This window comes from Excalfactoria chinensis, chromosome 8 (genome assembly GCF_039878825.1).
Source record: "Excalfactoria chinensis isolate bCotChi1 chromosome 8, bCotChi1.hap2, whole genome shotgun sequence".
Taxonomy (NCBI): domain Eukaryota; kingdom Metazoa; phylum Chordata; class Aves; order Galliformes; family Phasianidae; genus Excalfactoria; species Excalfactoria chinensis.
The window spans coordinates 25861826-25884662 of NC_092832.1; the positions used below are offsets into that span (position 1 = coordinate 25861826).

Sequence of the window (22837 nt, forward strand, 5' to 3'; positions counted from 1 at the left end):
CACTCAGTCTGTTAGAGCCATTAAGTTCCCAGATTTCCAGCTATAATTAAATCAGAAAAGTAAAATACAGGTTCAGAGGGAACATATACCAGTTCACTTCGAGAACCACTTTCAGCTCATTTTTAAGGTCTTACTGACAGCCTTCATTGTCATCACCATTTTCATTAGACTGTTCTTATTTCAGGTTTCCTTATTAAGGAACTACTGCAGCATTACAAGAAGGTGACTTCCATTGTGCTAAGACACACTATTCTATATCAGTGTGTTTTCAAATCAAATAATGGATTATACTATCCAACGAGTACACATTTTCTTCTGAAGCCTCTGAATAAGTCAATGCCCACTTAGCAAGAAACCCAGCTTTTGATAGAAATACCTTCCCTAGCACAAGCATGCAGACCATTCCTTTTTAGAAGCATCCTGGCCCTGCATTCCATGCTTGCTGCTGTGCATGTGTGATGACTACAGCATCCTTAATCTTCTCCCACACTTAAGATGCGCCATTTGCACTCATCAATCAGTACAAGTACAAGAAGCCACACAATATGAAAGAACAAGACTACTTCCCATCATATCTTCACTCCCTAATGAGTTTATGCCAGCAATAGGAGCTGTATAAAAAGAGGATTCACAGTGAATAACAAGAAGTCCCATGCAAAAATCCACCTGGTAAAGCACACCACGCATCTGTCTTCTTTATCCTTGACCTTATCCTTTTCATCATCAAAACAAAAAATCTCTTAGGTAAATCACCACCAGCACCTCTTGGATCACTGGTTTTACAAGCACTAATGTGCAGTCAAAAGCTCTTTTGGACAGATCCCCATTTCAGAAACACAGGGTTATCTCATCCTCCTATCTCGTGAAAATCAGAAGACTGAATGTGTGTAAGACATGATTTTCAGAAGAAATTTAGAGACCAAAAAAATGGAAATCAGATTATTCCCTGAAAAACTGAAAACTTCTTCCCCCATATGGGAATTTTCTGCCATGCTAGAAAGCCTTAATTCATTTCCAAAAGCTTACACTTCATGTAAGATGCAGTTCAAGAAGAGCTTGTACAAACTACAGTCAACAGCATCACCAAAAAACGCTGCTAGAAAGCGAAGTATCCACTGTCTGTGAACTGAAAGTCTGCATCAAAATGCTCTTTAGAGTAGGATAATATTTATGCAGAGACAAATTCAAACACCTGTCAGACCTCGTAACATTTCTGTGCTCTTTCAAACAAATGAAATAAAAACTTCCATCTTTGTATACTTTATTCCAGGAGCAACCAATGTGGTATTTAATCTCAGTTATGGATCACAATTCAATTCAGCAATTCGAATCTGTAAAGACATTTCAACATCTGACTTAAGGGCATATACATCTAAGTCAGAATCTCCTTTGATATCTTAATTTAAATGATTCATTTCTCCATCATTTTAAGAAGCCTGCATGTCACTTCACCTGAAAACCAAGGTCAGATTCCAGATGGCTGCACCGTATCAAGCAAAGCTATGCACTTTTTGCACTTTTTCAGTAATAATAATAATGTATACCTCCACTGAACTGCTCCTCTTATAAGGGAACTCAATGTGTCAACTGAGAGGATTTGAAAGAAAACAAAAATTTTTGGTTTCAATGTTTTTGCTTCTGGCAATAAAATATTGTTCTGCAAGTGTAAGTAATAAGCTGGGGAGTCATCCACACTTGGCTTTACTTTGCTATAAATACAAGTGACTACAGTAATTAAAACTTCTCCAGCATTTCTTACCTTTATTACCAGAAACACGTCTTGAGAGGGATAGGTGATTGAAAAGATGGCAGACCTGGCCAGCGTGGAGATAGCAGCAGGGGGGACGTGTGGACGGAGCATTCCCTTCATTTGTTCGGAGTTTAAATCAAAGTAGAAATTTTCTGAAATCTGAGGAAGAAGTTGGGTAGAGTCAGCAGCGGTTCTTTCTATGTTCTGTGCAATCCTCACTAACATCACGGGTCATTTCAAGATATGAAGGGGGGAAAAAACCACCAACAGCACCTCGTTTCTTATCCACGCATAAAAAGAAAAGTATGACATAAGAGCAGGATAGTAGGAAAAGCAAAAAGAAGAGGAACAAATTAATACACAGTTTTGTCTTCCTCCAGTAAGATATGCAGTTCCAACCACTGGATTGGGAAACAACTGCTATCTGAGCTGAAATATCACTGGAGGAGACAGTGAGATTTTCACACTGAATCACCAAATCCTCTACAGCACCAAGGCTTGAATCAAGGCCAAAAGGAATGTGAGCTGGTTATCAACACCAGAGGTCACTAAAGAACTGACTAAGAGAGGGGAAAAAAAAATCGAGTAATGAAATGATGAAATGTGGCTTATGAAATGTGATTTAAATATTAAACAAAGTTCACATAATATTCCGCATGCTCTCATCTACACAACTTAAAACTCAATGCATTAAGTTCAAGTCTCAAAGAGATAAATGTCAAAATGCATATTTTTAACATTTTTCTCTCTGCAATCGCTAATATCTTGAATTAGGAAAACTAAGAGACTCTTTAAATATTAAAGATAGAACATAAATAGGGAATAAATGAATTTTGTATTTCCTGGAGCTCAAATATTGAAGAGACTGCTGAGTTTTGTTTCAATTTTAGCACGTACAACTTTCCTGTGCATTATTAGAACGTTACTTGGCCACACAACGTGCTGAATCACAAAGAAGAGAAAAAGAAAGTCATAAAAACTTAAATAACTGAAACCTTTTATTGAGATTAAATTCTCTCCGGGGAAAAGACTTTTGAAAGCCGAGATTGGAAAAAATAGATATACTGATTTCAGGCACTCACATATTAGATAATATTTTTAGAAAAGTAGTTATACTTCAACTGCTTTACTGAGCAGAAGAACACGTAAGGAAGCTCATGATGAAATGCCTTCATTGCTCTTCCAACCACTTGCATCCCACTGTCCTCCTGAAGAGTCTGTTTTCAGAACGAAACCCCTCTATTTTATAACACAAATCTGTAATGCCTTGACTCGGATGTTAAGTAATAAAAAGAACCTACCTTTTTCTTTTCTTTAACATCATACAAAGCCAAACTTGCAAAAATGGGCTCAATTTCTATCTCAAATCTTGAAAGAAAGAAACACACAGAATCAAATGACTTGCATTTTGTAACAATCATCTACACACTTCCCATATTCCGCCTGGGTAAAGCGACCACCAAGCACTGTCAGCTAAGATATCAGGAGCAGCACAGCCAAACTTCCACAGGGCCTCCTGTGTTGAAAAGGGAGGTCTCACTCCCCTTTCCCCACCCATCACCCCTCACCTGTCCTCATTCCTATATAAAACTGAGTACGGACTGAAATGCAATTCTGCCTGCACAGTCTACCCATGCAACTATTTCACAGCAGCATCCCCCAGCACCTTGTGTTCATTTCAGGCTGCAACTCTTTCTGCCATCAGGCAGAACAATATACAGGACTACATCATCAAGCAGGTATTTTCTCTAGTTCTACAACAAAAGTGAGATTAGCTTGAAAAGGAGCCTGCTTAGGTAATCTTACATTGAAAAGCAATCTTTTTCTTCAACCCATATTTCTCGTTAGACTGAAAAATTCCCTGGGGAAGAGGCCACACACCTCTTGTGTCATTAAGGCAGCACAACCCCAAGGTTGTGAGGTTATCATTAAAATGATGAATAAAGCTTCAGAGATCACTGTGGCACACAAACAAACATGTATTTTGGCAGATTAGAGATAAATTTAGAGTCAGATCAAATAGCAGAAATCACAAATTTCCAGAATTTAACTTATTTGTGCTACAGACACCATTCTTCGGAGAGGAAATTCCAGTGCTACTGCATATTACGTTGTTCCAGTTCATAAAAGGCTGCAAAATCAGTTCATCTCTATGGCTATATTAGGTCCTGGATTACTCTACAAGCAGGAGATATGTCCCACACATATATCTCAGTTATGAGCTGCAATGTAGTCTAACTGGAGCTCTCTAATAAGAAGGGTTGACCTAACTGAGGACACAGAAGATGAATACAGCAGTGTGGAAAATCAGTTTTGTACTTTATTTCTCCAAGGGAATAACAGTAAAATTTTACCTTGTGTTATTAGAGAAGAGTTATAGGCAATGAACCAGCTGCAGGTAACCCTACATTCAGGAGCTCCACTTCATTAAACTTGTTTAACAGGTTTCTATTCCTTCAGTTAATGCTTGCTAAGTATATAAAGTCTTCACTCTTAAAGGGACACAGTCAAGGTTGTTGAGCCTAAACTTTGACAAATCTTTGATTTTCTAACACTGTAAAGTGTTAATCTTATGTTTTAAGACTCAAGCACTTTTAATTTATTTTTCTTGCCCCACTTACATATCCTTGTTACAGAGCTGAATACCAATGGCTGGCCAATTGCTGAGCCCTACACGAGCACAGCCAAGATGTGTGTTAGTGATATGGGACAGGTGTAGCTACAGATTGGCTGAAAAAGAATGCAAAAAAAAAAAGGCCAAGTAGAGTGAAAACCTTCTATGTCAGACCAATATAAAGGAAGCCTCAAAGATAAAATCACCTGATGCACATTACTGTGTAAGTTATATTTTACAGAATTAACCTTTAAGCCTATGACCAAACCAAGGTTACAGCGCTTTAAGGATATTAAACAAGGTGGCGGAGTTATCCCAGAAGCATGTGGATGTGACAGACTTAAATTCTCCATTTCTATAACGTAGCTGTTTGTTGGAGTGACACTTACTTAAGAGACAAACACTTCACCAGCAGTCTTTGGCCAAAGTGCTCTTTGGGTACTTCAGGAATGCTAAGTCGTTCTATAGGCTCCTCCTGAAATGTGTCACAGGAACAGCAGTTTAGGGACAAGCTTGTACAAAGCACTAATACCATTACGATGCAAGTACACATGGTGCTTTTTCCTTCTAAGACACTAACATCAATCTAATCTAAGGTTTATTATCGTGTTGTATTCAGCAGCAGCCACTAATACACTGAATTAAATCCCTCTAATGTTCCTACATTACGGGATCAGATATCCATAAGGGAAAATAAATCTTCAGAAAGCAGCATGTATGGTAACACACTGAAAAACTCTCAACTCCTGCAGAACAGCTAAGGTTCTCATGGAAACTTAACAGATGGTCTTGACCTCTTTGAATCATTGGCAGACTGACAGATTTCACATTCACTATATTCTCCGCTTTTTTAATCTCACTCACATACATATAAAAATACCTCATCCGGCGCCGGGTGTAGTGCAAAAAGCTCCTTATGCCTATTGGACTTCCTCTGATCTTCATTGTGGTGGTCAATCTCTTCATTCGGGGTTCGGTCCAGTAGGTTTGGGAGAAGAGCATCTGGAAGGGAGTTCTTCAGATCAAAAATACTGCATGCCCAGCTGCCCCGGGGAGTGTCGTCAATCGACATTGAGCGCCGTTTAAGGTCATCCTGAGATTCAACAAATTAAAAGCAACTTACAATGGCAAAGGGACTGCACGTTTAAAATGCAACTATAAATCAGGTTTTAGGTAGCAGGGTTTTGAAAGGTACATTACTTGTTCATCGTGGTAACTGTTGCCATCTGGAGCTTCGTCAGACTCAAAGACCTGTTTGGGGAGCCCCTTTTGCCTCTCCTTCTGTTTGTCTAAAGTGTTGGGATTAAATCCAGTCCCCAGTTTGTGATACCTGAAAACAAAGCATTTCAAACGCATTTTTAACACTATTTTAGATCCCAAACCCAGAAGCAGAGTTACAGAACAGACGCAGTATTAGCAGTGTGGGTCATTTCAAGGCATGAATTGCTCTCTGCAAACAGTGTTCCCAGTCACTCTCCACTGTAGCTGTGCAATAATCCAACAACCAGTATTCTTGTACTACAGTGTGACTTTGTTCAGCTCTAAAGCAATGCTGGATGATGTCCAAGGAATTATTATCAATGCCCAATTAAGGGCATCATAAAATGAGCAATTGTGGTGCCAAGCTTAAGACAGGACAATAACGAGGAGATGGGAGGCCAGTGGTTCTCCTGGAGCAGAAATTGGCTGGGAGCAGACACTATTAACACCATGCAGACCAAAGCACCAGCTTCGTGAAGCACTGAGATTCTGAGTATGCTGGAAAACATTTGAGTTCCTGACTCCAACTAAAATGAGCATCTTCCCAGAGCATCTTTATAAACAGAACTGGGTCCTCCAGAGCATTCCAGAGCTCAAGAGCACTTGCTAGTAAACAATCTGTGTGCTGCTGCTGACAAGATCACATCTCTTTGACTAATGAATTTTACGATACCAAACGGCACTATGTCTGTATTCACACACACAAGGCCAGAGCCACAGCCTCCTTATAACACAAATTCAGTCAGTCTGACTTAAGTCAAACTAAGTCAGTTTCCAAGGTAATGCTGGGGTTGCACCTACAATCAATTGGTCATATCCTGCCCTGTTTCTACAATTACCATACAGCAATAAACAGACTTGGCAGGCACACAGATGTGCTAGCAGTGCGTAATGAATGGAAGGTGAAAGAAGAGGAAAGCAAAAGAATAAATTCCTTTTAAATACCATTAAAAGATTCACTTAATGGACAGATTTCACTGTCCCCAAATATATTTTGGTTATGAAGAACCACAGAGAAAGATTGAAATAAAAACTATTTAACTTGGAGTGGAGGAGGAAGAAGAATAGCGCAGCAGAAGTCATGCTCTTCTGAAGCTCAATGATCAGGATGTCGTGCCCCCAAATCTGGCCAAGCACTTGTAACCATCCAGTAAGGAAGACCAAGAGAAGCCAGCTACCATCACCAAGTAACAGACTCCTGATCTGGTGGACAAGAAGTCCTATGTGAAAAACCATTCATTTCTTTCCAGTTGAGCTTTTGGGCTTCTGCTCTGCTACAGCAGCAACCTTCTCACTGCCATGCAGTGCACTGCTATGATTTTATCGCAGCAAAAACTGCTGGGGATGCTTATGGAACTGTCTCTCCTCTTCCAAAGGAGCAAGGCTTGGGCTGCAGCTCAGCATTCACTCAGCACACCCTCATCCCACTCAGGCAATTCTAATGCCTTTAGCTGCATTTAGGCACTGACCACATCTGCACAGGACAGAAAGCTTTACTGTTTCCAACTAAAGCAGTGTAGAAAATGCAGCTAGGTGTTAGAGATTCCACTAAAAGTCAGTCAGAAGCTGCAAGGTATGCTTGCTGAGTGGGTCACACTGCCCAAGCCCATAGTGCAGTCCTGGCCCTGCCCACAATGGCTGGCAGTTAATAAAACATCCTCTCTCAAGTGTCCTCTTTTTTTTTTGCTACGAGGTTACAAACCACATATTTATTAGGTCATCTTAGCTCTGCAAAGCACATCTCCAGCATCCTCTGGAGCGGTGCTTCGGACAACATTAAACCACTGAATTGTAGCAACTGCCACAAGGGCAGAGCTGTAGTTGTAGTCAAGTCATTTTTAGGTGATGCACATCACATGGATCACTTACTCCTCAACAATAGCTTTTGAAGTCGTCAGACCTTCAATCATCTGAGAGCGTATGTTCAAAGTAAAGCTACTCAGAAACTTTCCAGCTAATCTGTACGAATTAGTGCATATTCTCTTTAACAGTTAGCTCAGTAGGTACAGACTGTGATGGTTTACACGCTAACAGGCACTTGTTTAACCTGTGCTCTTCCCCAAAGTCTCTTTGTGAACCAATGAATGCCGCAGCATGCTGCGCCTTAAGGTGCTTGCCTCTGCACATGTAAACCTTACATCTTTACAGAACAATTGCAACTTTCAGGAAGGACCAAAAACCTATGAAAAAAAGCAAATGCTGACAGTAAGTTTAACTCCCTGAAGTACTTTTACATTCCTTGCTTTCTCAATATTTCAAAGGAGCTGCAGTTGAAAATGGCCTAGATTTTCCAAAATGCCCCAAGGGGTTTTGTTGTCTATGAGATCTGATTTTCAAAACAAAAAGCATCACTTCAGCTAAACACAAAGCAGCAGTTCAGCTCAGCGAGGCAACTAAAAGCCAAGGCACATGAAAACGGTAGCCAGGAAAACCATCTTTGAGCTTCCTCATACCAGCCAGTCCTCCTGCAAAAAACTGCAATATGAAATCAAGCTGACAAATGTCACGGGGAACTCACTTTCTGTTCACAATTGCCCAGTCTTCCGTGTAACTTCTCACACAGTCCCTCACGTGAGGGTCCATCTCACTGTTAAAAGAATAAAGAACAACATCTTTAAAGTGACTGACATGACAGTGGTTTTTTGAACACGCAGACTTTCACTTTAGGCACATACGGACATGAATTCCAGGCTTCACCCTCGCAGATATTCAGATGCAGAACTACTAATTCCCTTGGGCAAGGTGCTCCCCTGTCTCCTCCTACCTCTCTTCAGGAACAGCTGACACAAGCGTCCGACATTCTCTTGGGGTGTACACGACCTCGATGTCATCGGGAGGAAACTCCAGCAAGTCCCTCAAGGGGCCAGACTCGACTGCAATGGGGTGTGTGTTAAGGTAGTCCTCCAAATCAACGGGGTCCACTGCTTCTGTGAGTGGCACCTGCGGAAAGGCAAGCAATGGAAGGGTCTTAAAACAAGGACAAAGAAAACCATGCGTGTACTGCTTTGTTTTCTATACCAGCTCTTCTGCCTTGTGCAAATTTGATCTAACGTCAGCCTACAATTAACCCTACTGGTATTAGCCCCTGCAAACAGATACCATAAAGCTATTTTTCATGTCCTATCTTTTATCTAATAGTTCTTTGGATATTTCTGTTGTGCCTAACATCATCACCTCAAAAATACAGAAACCCCGCTGGATTTCCCTCTGTTTCCAAGAAATTGATCAGTTTGCCTCTAAACTGTTTTACACTTTACTTGCCACGTACGTGATTTTATTTAGATTTACTTTTTTTTTTTTTCAGCTGCTGGTCTGATCACAAAAGGGACCTTCATCCTGATTCAAGATGCAAAGAAACCAAACCCCTCTCATGCTTCAGCACAGCCTGAGGACAGGAATTTAAAGCATGGGCCGACTTCCCAGCAGCTCATGGAGTCACAGAGCCCTGAAGACTAAAGCTATTTCACATTAAGTGACTTTTCCAGGGAACACAAAACATAACGTTTCTCTGCTCATTGAACCATCTCCTCTCCTGATACTGGGGACCTTTGGGGCCTACATTAAATAGCCCACACCCAAAGAGACTCTGCTCCAAGCAATACAGTTCCTTAAAAAGCATCTTTTGAGGGCACAAAGCTTTCCATAAAGCAGAAGGAACAAGTGAACAGCCGCCCCTGCAGAGGAGCAGTAGGTTTCACTGGAAGCACTGCTCTCACCATAATGCAAAGAAGTGAGCTAAAAAGGCCCTCCCTTTTACAGGTATAAGCTAGACACTGCATAACTGTGTAACTGCATAACTGCATAACATATGTATACATATATATATATAAGTACATATATATTCTGCTATGAGATCACCATATTATGAGGCTGCACATAAACAGGCATTAAGAAAATGAAACATCAAAAACACAATTTGAGGAACCCAATGCTGCAGCATCTGACACGTTTCCTAGAGTTCCCCAGCACATCCTGGGGAGGCTTCACATGAGTCACAAAAGCACATTAAAATTCAGCAGTTTTTCTCCTGCTGCTCTTTCCAGTCACCCAGATGACTTCTGTGGGACCAGGAAGTTATCTTTTATTGGAACACTCAGTACTCCAATGTTAAGCATGTTTCTCTAAAGCCCTGTTATCCCAACCCAAAAGGTCTGCTTTTTAAACTTAGGCTGTCAAAAAGTTCTGAAATGAACCGACTTTTTATTCAAGGCAAAGACCTGGTTGGCACAGCGGCACTAAAAGAATCACTCTTGCCACAGCCAACCTCAATGAATACTGCAGCTTTCTTCAAAAGCAGAAGGCCAAACCTTCAGCAGGAAGACGGCACAGCGCCAGTAAAGCCAGGTGAGTTAGCCTGGATGACTACATGCCAGCCAAGAATCTGACCCACACAAAGAAATAGAACAAAACGTGTCCAGAAACTCAGTATGAAGCTCTGCAACTTATGTAAAAAGCACAGATTAATTTCATGTATTTAACTCCAACATTTTTGTGGATGCCCCATCCCTGCAGGCATTCAAGGCCAGGCTGGATGTGGCTCTGGGCAACCTGGTCTGCTAGTTGGCAACCCTGCACACAGCAGGGGGTGGAAATGAGATGATCATTGCAGCCCTTTTCAACCCAGGCCATTCTATGATTTTTTCCCCCTTCAAATCCCTCACTTGGAAATGAAGTGGAGCTGTGGGATTAGCAGAACTTGAAAAAACGGAACCATTAACTGCTTTTGCCACAGCAAAACTCAGAGCAGGCCCATGTCACCATGTCACTACTGCTCCTTCCTGCGCTGCAGCCAACGCGTTATCACCTCACACTATTTGCTTTTCATACACAGATAGACCAGCTGTGCTTGGCACTGGAGGAGTGACAAAACTCACAGCGCAGTGTCGCAGTGCACTGTTGAGGAACTGCTAGAAGTCCAGGCTTTTTTCAGGACAGCTGCTGTATTGAGGCAAATGGGAGCACGCAGGACTGAGCAGGGCCTGCCACAGCCGCACCACCATTCCCACCTCCCAGCACTTCACATCTCAAATCTCACTTGCCCAACCACAGCATGATGAAGTGTTTGATAACAGTGATTGACACAGCAGTGCAGTGGGGCTGTGCAGCCCAGGCCCCATCTGAGCACCTCCGAGCCCTTCGCACACCTCAGCATTTGGCCCAAGGTTAAAGCTTCCCAATTTTCCAGTTTGTCTCTTCGGATAACTACCGTACCATGAAGATGTAAACAAACATAAAAGTCAAACCTAGAAGCCTGTATTAGACTCGCCATCTGTGCAGCCAGAAATACTGTCTAACACCTGAGTAAACAGGCCAAACATAAATTCATGGCTATGAAGAGGAACTACTTCGCATCAGACTATTGGCAGATAAAAGGCAAGCACATTATTTTAAGCCTTAGATATTTGTGGGGGCAGAAGTGATGAAAGAGGAGGAAATAGGGACAAAGAGGTGCACCAAAAGGCAAGCGAACCCAAATGGCATCACAGCCTTTGAGCTGAGCCACCTCTCCCCTCCAGTTTCACACTCCTGCATCCCTCTGGAGCCCCAGATGAGACCAAGGACAAAACCAGCACACAAGGGGCTACTTTTGTATCGGCAGCCTGGCCAAAGCCTCAGCCACCTGAAATCTTCCAACAAATCCATCAGATCCAGCACGCACTGAAGGAATCAAATAGGTTCAGATGAAGAACGGGTTATCCAATCTTACCACCCTGGCCTTGTCACTGACAGAGGAGCAGAACCTGTTTTATCCCATCCCCAGCCCCTACCTGCCTCCACACAGCATCCAGAAAAACAACAAGGTGCTCAGCAGCCAACTGCCACAGCCTGTAGGACTGTGATACTTCTTAGCTCATAGGACTTTGGTCCTTAACCTTGTGCATCATCCTGACTCACAGCTGATCTCCAACAACAGCACATCCCACCGTCAGCTGCACGTGGGGAGGTTGAGAAATCTCTGCTGCAGAAATGTAGGGAACATCTGAAGAGTTGTAACGCTGTCCTCTTCCACAGCACTGTGATGGGGCAGAGAGAGCAGCATCCTGCTGGAGGCACACAGCCTTCCCACTGCTGCCAGGAAATGCCTTTTCCACTCATGCTGGCAGCTTCCTCCAAGAATGGAGGTTGTTTTTTATCTTTGGGCCTCCAGTTGCATGGGGACAATCTCAGTCAAGCATCTGCAAATGTGCAGTCCGCCTACCAACCCACTAATGGAACCCAGGAGGGGAACACTCTGCCCTTAGGGAATTGCTGATGAGGTATCTTCAGAGCCATTAGTAAGGCCCTCCAGAAACTGAAGGCGTGCAGAGGCTCTGACCATCTCCCCAGCTCAGACCAGGGGATGGTTTCAACTAACAGTGAATGCACAAGAAGGAAAGCCCACTCCCAGCATCGTGATTACCGCTCTTAGAGAAAACACCTGTCAATTTTGTACAACCTGTAATTGAAGATCCATTTTTGGACGGTCTTTCAGGTAATTTCTCACCACAGTTTCTGCTCAGCCTTGATCCCAGGGACAGACACTGCCTCCTCACTAAGCAAGGGCTCTTCTGAAGGGACAGAAATTAACAGGGAGAAAGAGGACCCTCAGCATGAGTAGGAGGGGCACAGCCTGCTCCCTCACCAACATAACCACCAGGTACAGCACAACAGTAACTGACAGCACACAACAAATCCAACAAGCCAATCACCCCGAATCAAAGTTTGCAATTGCAAGTCATGATTCCACGTACATCCTTAATCTGACCATAGATCCACACTCAGTCAGCTTAACCAAGATGCCATCCTCATTGATTTGGCTTATACAGACTGTTTTAACGCTTGTATTCCATAGGTGCATCTGTGCTGCTGCAGTTATGGCTCTCAGACATTGCATTACAAAACCCCATTTCACAGGTTTATAACTCTCCTGAAGCAGGGACAGTCAAGCTTTCTTCTTTAAGGCTGTGTTATTCTTCACTGTTATATCCTCTTAAAAGCCTGAAAATAAAATTTCGTTTCTTATCGACTTTGTCCTTTTCTAGACAGTAAACACAGTATTTTGCTGTAGTTTTAGTGCACCACTAGCCAAAACGTCTCTCCCTCCCATTTATTTCCTTTTCTGAGCACCTGTATCATCATCATCAGTTACAGAAGAAGCATCTGCACAAATCTGGCATCGGGGCATGAACCTCAGCTAAAGGACAAGCTATAGCCTGGTGGAGACAGCACAAACTCTCACCCATGAGCTGCAGGGGCAAAGGGCTGATGCGGGAGGAATGCTGCACACAGGGCACCACGCTGCAACACCCACAGCCTGTTCTATGCCATCAAGGAAGCAAAACTAGAAAGCAAAGGGCAGAGATGCACCGTGGTGTTGGCTCTGTACAACCATCAGGGATGGGGTCGGCAGCAGCTGCTGCTTATGGAGGGAGCAGAGCAATCAGAAATGTGCAGGACAGGGCAATTCTAGGGACAGCGGGGATGCCTCACTACCACAGCTATGAACAGGCAGCAGGGATGCCCTCCATAGATCCACTTTTCCATCAGGCTTAAGAACTGACCAAAGAGGGATTTAATTAGGATACCATTTCATTACCCATCATTACGCACCCTTGTCTGAACAACCTCCTGCTCCAGTTTGCTTCCTTAATGAAGCGATTCATTAATCTAAACTAGCATCTAAACTATAAAGGTCTGTTGTTCTGGGCAGCGTACAGAAACCCAAGAAGGGATCACAACAGCAAAGAGGGCAGGAAAAGGGACAACGATTATCTCCATCTCACAGACACCAACTTTAAACACAGAGAACACCCAGTGTACGTCACTGCTGCACGCCCTGCCATCCACAGGCATTCCCACTTTTGCCTAAGGGGCTTTCATCTACCCTGCCCCTTCACAAGCAGCCGTACAGAGGCGATATTTCTAGATCTATCTGGACATCTGTTGTCTAACTCACACACAAGTGCTCTGGAGGGACACGTGCCTGTAGCAACACAGATCCCAGCTAGGATTCTGCAGGCTTCCTGCTAGCATACATCAGCACAGCCATGAGAATCGCCACTTCCTTCTCATTTCCTCCTCCCTCCCCTCTCAAGATGCCGATTCCCATGAGGGATCACAGCAGCTTTTTAAATGTTTACGTTCCCTAAAATGAGATGCTTAATTCCCAAAGGCAGAGACTCGCTCTTTGCGTTTGTTGTTGAGGGTCACAGAACAACTCGGGGCCTTGTGAAAATCACGGTGACAAAGACCACAGGGCTGTGTGGAGGTAAACCTCCCTGTGCAGCCACCATAGGGACCTTGAAAAGTTAACCTTGCAGAGCTCCTCCTCAGCAGGATTAGGGAGGATCCTGATTGTTAGTTTTAATTGGCAGCAAGGCGCTTTCTCAAAATCAAGGTGGTATTTCTCACCAATTCTGTAAGTAGGACAAAGTTCCATCTTAACTTCAATACGCCCTTAAATATTAAACAGTTCCTAATGTGCTAAAACTGTAACAGATTGCGCTAAAGCTTCAAATTCTAAATTAATACCAACTTCCCACCCACTGCCTCCCTGGGCTACATCTTGGAAGGACAGAAGAAACAGATTAGCATTTCAAAGCTGAGCCCCAGCCTTCTCCCAGCTATCGCTGGGTCTGCAGGGCACCCTGGCACGTCCCTGCAGGCAACAGGAAGGCAGATGGTTTGTCCTCATGGCAGCCATCCTCACAGGGACGCCGGGATTGCAGAGAGCTGCAGGAGTCAGCACATCTGGTGGGTCACACAAAGGACTCCACATGCAGCTATTTTATCTCACCTCAGTGCTTGCTCCAAGAACGGGCATCGCAGGATCCAATTCTAAGGCTGCCATATTCTAAGAAGCTGTCGTTGCATGTCAAGATCCATACACACGTACAGCACACAACACCCATTCACAAAGCCACGAGAGATTTTGCGTACAAACAGAACTAGGTTATTTGCTGTTATAACTGGCTGTTAATGCAAGGAGACACTTGGGTACGGAATTATTAATCAGAAACTAATTTGTTATCTGAGAATATTAAAGCAATTTCTTATGAGATGTAGGAAGATACAAGTTGTGCCTCCAAGGATGAGTAAGAAGAATCCTCTTTGATGACTCACAGTCACGTAATTACACCACAAGAAACTTCAAAACCAGAAAGACTTTGATATAGGAAACGCGAGTGCTGAGCTGAGAGCGATCTGAAGAGATGGAGACCCTCTGATTAACCACACTGAAACCGAGAGTGCCGAAACCGAGACAAAGAAAACATCAAAGCTCTCCACTGATACAGAGAACAAAAAATCAGCCCCATCAGAAAAATCACAGCTTCCCCCTTTGGGCAGAAACAAGACATCAGAGCAGCAGAGATGGATCCCTCCTGACCCTCGGGGTTTGCAAAGAGGCTGCGCAAACTGAGCTGCAGCAGCTATGAGCGTGCATGTGCTTCTGCATGGAGAGCACCTGGCTCCGTCACATCTCAATTACCAGCGGGCCACTCACCCACAGCATTCATTAAGTACATAACTCAGCACATGAAGCAGCAGCCTTCAGCCCAGTGATGCCTGCTGGGGCTCTGGCAGCTCCTGTGGGAAGGGCTGTGCAAGCAGACCAACAGGAACAGGAAAAAATTCCCTGGTGATTTGAATCCAAGACTAAGAACGCTTTTGAGATGGAGGGTATTATCAGCATTCCCATGGAACTTCAGTTTGCTTCTGCGTTTTATTCCTGCATTTAACTGCATTTTTAGATCTGTAAGCAGGCCTGTCAGGAATGCTTCTGTTAAGTAAGGGAATTTACTCGGTACAACAGCGTTTTGTTAAGATCAGTTATCTTATAACATGTAAACTGTTTAAATTATTGCAGACAAATGAGACTCATCGACCATTCAGTGACTCGCAGACCCACCAACTTCACGTATAAAAAGCTTGATCTCTGCAGCAGGGCTCTACTGATCTCATAACTGGTACATAACACTCTGAGCTCACTAGAGCAAAGTCAACCGTGAGCAGCCCCTGATGGGAGGAGGAGGGGAAGAGGATGTGGATGCCTCTCCCATCCTCCCCTGGCTGATGAGGACAGACCATGCAGGCAGGCAGGGCACAACCTCCAGGAAATACATATAATGGGACTCACTATTAAGCCTTAATCAGCTTTGAGAGAGCATTAAGACTTGGCTCGTTTTCCTTTTCATTTTAGTAATTTTGGTGATAAAATTACTTGGCTCCGAACACTTCAAAACGCCCTTTTCTATCCTACATTTTCATTGTCAGGTTCTCCCTTGCAGTGTTTTCCATTCATTTGCATAAATTATCTTTTCTTCTTCTTTTAAGTGATGCTAAAATAAACAGTGGAAATACATAAAGGAACCTATATTCTCTTATTTAATAATTAGATCCTATCTCTGAACACAAAGAACCAAAGCGTGACATCCAATAAATCCAAGACAAAGCTTCAATTAGCCCTCATAATGCCCATAAAGCTGGTGGTGCTTTACAGATACATAAATGTCAGCACCTTCATTTTACATGAAGAAAATGGAGCACTGAAAGCAGATGTGGTCAGATCACATCATGTCCAAGAATCCGCACCCTTTCATTTCCAAACTAATTCTCACCTCTGATAACAGTGCTCCTCCTCATAGCAGCGTTCAGCTATGCAGTACTGTCCTTCAGTAGCATCGTCTGCTCTCAATAAGGCCCACAAACATGAGGAAAAAGAACAATCCAAACCTGAACTCTGGTCGTCTGAAGCCAAATGTGCATGGCTGGTTTTGCTGGCTTCCTGTTGAGCCCATCAGGCTGCAGAGAAACCTCTGAGTCACTTCAGCAGCACTAATGGCAATCCCTGTGCTGCCCAACAGCCCGGCTTCATCCAGGTACAACTATTGCAATGCTCTGCCACACCACAGTGGTTGGCAGCAATTACAGGGTCAGCAGACAGTTAATGAGCACCATAGCACGAGGAGATGCTCAACAGAAAAAAAAACAAACTCAAATAGAAAAGAAAGTGGTTAGTCACAAGGCATTATAATAGAGTATAGTAAACAGTCCAGATCATCAAATAAGCAAAGTAAATGCCCCATGCTGCTGGGTATTCTCTGTTAGGAAGTGACAGCTCTCTGTTTTCAGAGGATCATAGAATGGCCTGGGTTGAAAGGGACCGCAATGATCATCTCCATTCAACCCCCTGCTGTGTGCAGGGTCACCAACCAGCAGCCCAGGCTGCCCAGAGCCACATCCAGCCTGGCCTTGAATGCCTGCAGGGATGGGGCACCCACAGCCTCCTTGGGCAACCTGTTCCAGTGCGTCACCACCCTCTGCATGACAAGAGAATTCAACCGCACTGGTCACTCTGAAGCAGCTGTTCAGGGGGAGCAGAAGTGCAGGTTCCCACCAGGGAGCACCAAACCCCTTGATGCACAAAGATGAGGGCACAGCCCGTGGTGTCCGGGCCCAAACCCAAAGGCAAGGTGCAAACATACACTCTATTTACCATTGGATTTAGAGAGACTTGCAAATGTAGCTCCCTTATCTGATGAGGCTCCTTTTTCTCAGCAACAAACCATCAGTGCCTTCTGTCCTGGATTTCAAAAATAAAAGCTCTGTGTTACAAAGGCCGCACGGTGTGAGGAGAGCCATCCAGCACAACAGGGTGCACAGGAAAGGCCTCTGATGGCTTTGGGCCTGCATTTGTGGTTTGAGGAACACAGCATTAAAATCAGCTGCTCCTGAAGTGGCAGAAGGGCGGAAGTTGACAATAATAAACCACAGGCACTTGTACAGCCAGTTGAAAGCAGTGCCTTCTCCCTCCCCAGCACCACCAGATACAGAATTAGAAACAGCTCTGGCAGCATTTTGGCTGTTGTTCATGAAGCAGAAGGGAAGAGACTTGCTAAACTTCAGCTGACAGCTTTTGCACTTCTCTTGGGTTCAACCACATGCAAATGTGTCAAGTGCAAGAAGTTCCTGCCCCAGCTTCAGCCACTGAGAAGCAAAGGCTCAGCACTGAGGCTGCTGTTTCACAAAAGCCTACATTTCTGCTAAAAGATGCCTACATCAGACCAGAGATCATGAGACTCACAGAGGAGTTCCCAGAAGCAGCTGCTGCTGGCAGCAGACAACAGAAGTATCAGTGCTGTGACTTCCTCCGGATCCCAACTAGCCGTGTAAATACAGTGTGAGGAGCACTGCATAGAGGGGTGCTTTATCAGACGTCCTCCAGGTCCATGCTGCACTCTCAGCAGTCCAGCTTGCTGCCGTTGTGGAGAGATGAAACTTAATCAGAGAATTAGGAAAATATGTAAACTCCCACCAGGAACCCACACCAGGCTTTCACACCAGCACGGCTACACAGCACTGCCAGGCAGAGCCAGGGCCTTCTATTTCTGCACCATAATCTTATTATGACAGGTAAACTTTTGAACTTCCCCACAGCAAACAGCTATTCCAACTGAACGGAGTCGTGTTTCCCCTCTGTTACCAAACAGAACAGACAGGAACAGCAGATTCTGAGGGATGCTTAAGGGAGAAAATCTAACCCAAAATTCCTTACAAGCAAACCTCTGCCATATGATGCAGCCTCAGGACAGACTCATGACTTGCCTAAACACACAGACTATCTCCTATAAAACATCACTCCACGTTAGTCACTCTTCTGAAAGCATCTCTGCTCAGCACAGAATTTAGGATGACAAACTAGCAGCTAATCACATCAAGCATCACGCAATGCCTTTGGATGGGAAAGGCTCAGAGCTTGCTTCCAGTTAGCATGACCTTATCCAGGACTTTAGAGATGCTCACACAGATCTACAAAAAAAAACATAGCAGCAATAGGATAATGAGACACAGGAAGTAAAGACAGAGCTGACAATACTGTGCCCAACAAATCTGATCCTGCGTTACAAATTGCACATGCAGGTTGACAGGACTGAAGCTTTGGGGATGTACGCTTCGTATCATAGAATCCTTGGAGCTGGAAGGGACCCCTGAAAGTCACCTAGTCCAACTGCCCTGCAATGCACGGGGACAGCACAGCTAGGTCAGGCTGCCCAGGGCCTGATCCAGCCTCACCATGAAAGTCTCCAGAGCAAGGACATCCACCGCACCATTGGGTAGCCTGTCCCATGCCTCACTGCAGAAGACTTTCTCCTTATTCCTAACCTAAATCCACTCTCTTCAAGCTCAAAACCATCTCCCCTTGTTCGGTCACAACAGAGACTGCTGAAGTGCCAGCCCCCTTCTTTCCTGTAGCTGCTCTTTATGACAGCAGACCGAAAAAAATCCTCAAAGTACAAACAAAAAGTGGAAGAGATGATTCATATGGACAACAGGGGATACAGCCAACAAGAAATAGCTATCAAATACATGCCTGGCTGAAGAACAGCTTCGCAAGGTACACAGAAGAGATCTTACTTTGTGAAAGCAATGGGAAGCACAAAGGCAATGCAACCAACTTGTTCCTCAACTGAGACAAGTGAGGCACAGAAAGTTGAGGGATGGACATTCAAAGAGTCCTTCAAAAGCAGACATCAGTCCTCAGTTATCCATTGCTGCAGGGAAGTGGGGGCACGACCCTAAGTGCTCCATCCAGTCTGTGCCACTAATAACAGGGTTGCCTCCCCTCTACCTAACTACTGGGTGATGCTAAAGATGGTGCAGAACCGCCACATCCAGGTTTTGCATTATCACCCCACACCTCTACAGAGATTGCTACAATAAGGCATCATCCCTGCAGACGCTGTTCTCATAACCCCTCCCTCCTTCGTGCTCACTCAGCAGTAAGGCCATGCACACAGCTGACCAAACCAGCCTTCTGCTCTCCCCATTCTTACGCAGCTGATGTACAGGGAGACAACACAAATGCCTGTTCCCAGCAATTCCAGCACAGCCACATCTCCTTAGAGATGAACTTTCAGCCTGCAGCTAATCACTCTTTTAAGCTAGGGGTCAACACAGTCTTCGAGATCCCATCTGAGATGGAACCAGCCCTAAGGATGTGCTCGGCATCAAAAGGCTTTATCACACTGCATGTGAATCGGAGAAGCGTATGAACCAATGAAACCACATAGGATGCTACTGCAGAACAAGAGGAGGACTCCTGAAAACTCAGAACGTGCGTACAGATTATCGAATTCAGGGCATATTTCCAGCACTGCCAGAACTAATCTAACCCTGTTTGAAGAAAGCAAGATTCTACAGCTTTTGTTTTCTAAGTTGACGGCTGCAAAAGAAACTGCTACGACCCGGAGCAATAACTCAGATCAAAGGAACGCTTCCCAAACACAGCTCCAGCCTGAAAAAGTCTGTTGAACTCATGAGATTGATACGACCGGGCTGAATTACATTTGAAGGTTACTGAGAGTTCGTGCAAGAAAATCTGATTTCAGAGAGGGTGTTCCTGGAAATCTGGCCTACATTTCAACCGCTCTTAGAAGTGGACTGTAAGCACATAAATGAGTACACATTCCTGAGGAATAATTACATTCAAACTTTCACTGTGATATTTAAAACACATCTGAGGACCAGATGAGCTTTGTGACTGTGGTTCTGCTCTTAAGAACGTCAAAGAAGACAAAAATACTGTACCTAAAGAACATGAGCATGCAAAGAGCTCTCTGCAGAGAAACCCAGACATGCACGTGGAATTCAATGTCCCATCCAGCCTGCTCTGGGATAAAGCAAATAAGAGCTGGTCAAGGGAGGCCCAGTGTCCCACAAAGCTTCTGCAGGAACACAAACTGCCAGCCACCAACTGATGCGCAGGACAGATACCTCCAAAATCAGCACTTTTAGCACAGAATTATGTACCTCAGTGTTACGTCAACAACGTGTCGGTGCTGCAGAATCACAGAGTACCTCAAGTTGGAAAGGACCCATAATGACCAACACAGGAGTCCGACTGCTAAGTGAACAAGCACTGCAGTTTCTTCCCAAACAACAGTGAGAATAACCACGCACACCTCCTCCCCTCTTCCATGTTCCAAGCACTACTTACGGTTGTGTGATGAGAGACGCTGCCTCCGATATTGAGGTTTTTGAGAAGCTGGGGAGACCCTCCATACTGCCCTGAGATCTGCTTCCGGACTTCAGCTGCCACGGTTCTGAAATAAGACACAGACAACGTTATCTCTGCAAAAGAATTACCGTGAACACAACAAATCCAATGTGCTACACTCTGCTGCTGGAATCAAACCAAGCTCTGAGCGTGCTGGTTGGAACAGGAATGGCACTGGCTGGTGAGAACAAACCACGTATATTAAGCTCCTGAAGAACCACAAAATTCTAGCAAGGCTGCAAATACTCAGTAGGGATATTGACTGGGATCCACTGCTGGAAAGCATCGTGCTTCTGATGCTACAAGATAACCCCAAACATTACTTCTATGCCCACCAGAATCTACGATCCCTAAAACCAACTTAAATTAGAAAATATAGCGCACCAAACACAACCAGAAAGAAGAAATAAATCTCAAAATGGAACCCAAATGAAAAAAAAACTAAATCCATTTGGCAGCGGAGCCATCAAAGCTCTTGAAAATTAGAAGGACAAACAAAAACCTGCCTCTCTAACAGCTACCTTATATTCACCACGTCACCTGGGACCCTTAGACAAACCTTCCAGTTAATTGCAGCTCATGGCCTCAAGAAGCCCGGGATCTCTGTCTTTAAAGTGCATCTTTCCCAGCCGCTTCCCTTCTGACCTCCTTCCCTGGTTTAACCATTGTTGTGTGCGTGTGGCTTACACAGAAAGAAAAAGACAAAGGAGAGGGGAAAAAAAAAAATCCCCTTGGAATTGGCTTCTAAAGCAAAACACAGCTGGTCATTTTCTAAGCGCTCGGAGCTGCAAACGGAATGAAACCATTTGTTTGCACTTCCATCTTGCTTTATTACACACAAAAAAACATTTCTGCTTTTATGGGGCTGATGCTACCTCAATGAAAAACCGTTCCTTTATGGTTCTAACTTAAGAAGCACGCTGGAAATACTAATTCTTCCCAAGGAAAGGCACACCGAGACCTCGGAAGGACCTTCGTATCCTTTTTATGCTGGGTTATGTCAATCAAGGCTATGAACTCTCCTCCCTCTCAGAACAGCTGGCTCAGGACACAGCCCGGCCCATCTACACCAAATGCTGCATTAACACTTAGGGGTGGAACAGCAGAAATGGAACTGACAGTCTTTGCCCAGAACGGAGCTTAACAACGGGTTTCTACTCCTATTTCTTTAATACAATCCAATTTAGCATCGAGCTACTCAGCACCACGCAATGAGAGCTGCCGTTTTTGGTTCCTCCATACAAATGCTCAGTTTTTCTTGCATGCATTTCATAGGACACGTCCGACTTCTTCCACACAGTTTGAGGAAGTCTCTTTTCCACAGCCTGCCCCATTTTGAGAGTACCGCCGAACGTTTGATTCACCCTCACACTCATTACAGAACTGCTACTCCTGACTGCTCGTTGTCTGTGTGTCACACGTGGGTCTCCATGTTCAGCATATCTTGAGAAAGGCAGCCTGGTACAGCAAAGCACCTGCACCAACCAACAGCAAAGGCTTGGGCTGGAATTCCCAAAGCCAAATGGCACCAGCTAGTTTTCTGTCTTGGGCTGCAGCTGAGAGCAGCTGTCCACGTGTGCTCCTCCCGTCCAACAGGCAGCTCCATCCACGCTTGCTCCATGGCATGAGTCAGTGGGTACGTGGTACAGCAGACAAGGAGCCCAAGGAAGATCCCAGCGCAGGCACGCCCTGCACACCGCCTTCCTGCAAAACCTCAGGTCCCACTTCCTCCCTTTGAGTGAAATGGGTTTGATTTACAACCCCCTGCTCAGGAAACACTCAGCCTGATCCCAACCGCTGCAGGATAAGCGCGGGTTCTTAACACAGAAGATGAACAACGTGTTCCCTTCTTCTTTACCGCCAATTAAAACAGCAAAGGCCATGGAATGCTACCTGGGGTGCTCTTCTGACAGCTTCTGAGTGCTGAGGTGGAAAGGGTCACTCCTGGGCTGAGCTGCCAAGATACCTGTCTGTGAAAATCACCGCAGGGCCGGACCTTTCAGGAGAGAACAAAGGCAGGTCTCACACTGAGGACAAACAAGGAAGCCTTGGACAAAGTAAGCTGAGCTGTAGGGACGAGCCGTTCTCTTCTTGCTTGCAGAGAGCAGTCAGGGATTCCCATCAGCTCCCGAGGCACTGCTGGCTCCAGCACAGGACATCCAGGGGCAGGCGGCAT

At 44.6% G+C, this 22837-nt stretch overlaps 1 protein-coding gene across 15 annotated transcripts in view; it reads right to left on the reverse strand.

Moving 5' to 3' along the window:
• The window catches only part of DOCK7 (dedicator of cytokinesis 7), an 84954-nt gene that overhangs the window by 58830 nt on the left and 3287 nt on the right, over positions 1–22837 (reverse strand). For all 15 annotated transcript variants that reach the window (XM_072342683.1, XM_072342681.1, XM_072342680.1 and 12 more), the window contains exons 2-9: positions 20602–20707; positions 8389–8564; positions 8143–8211; positions 5565–5694; positions 5245–5457; positions 4754–4839; positions 3052–3118; positions 1760–1909 (exon numbers count right to left, since the gene is read on the reverse strand). In XM_072342683.1, the coding sequence (XP_072198784.1) occupies positions 1760–1909; positions 3052–3118; positions 4754–4839; positions 5245–5457; positions 5565–5694; positions 8143–8211; positions 8389–8564; positions 20602–20707 (997 nt within the window). The remainder of the gene's footprint in view (positions 1–1759; positions 1910–3051; positions 3119–4753; positions 4840–5244; positions 5458–5564; positions 5695–8142; positions 8212–8388; positions 8565–20601; positions 20708–22837) is intronic.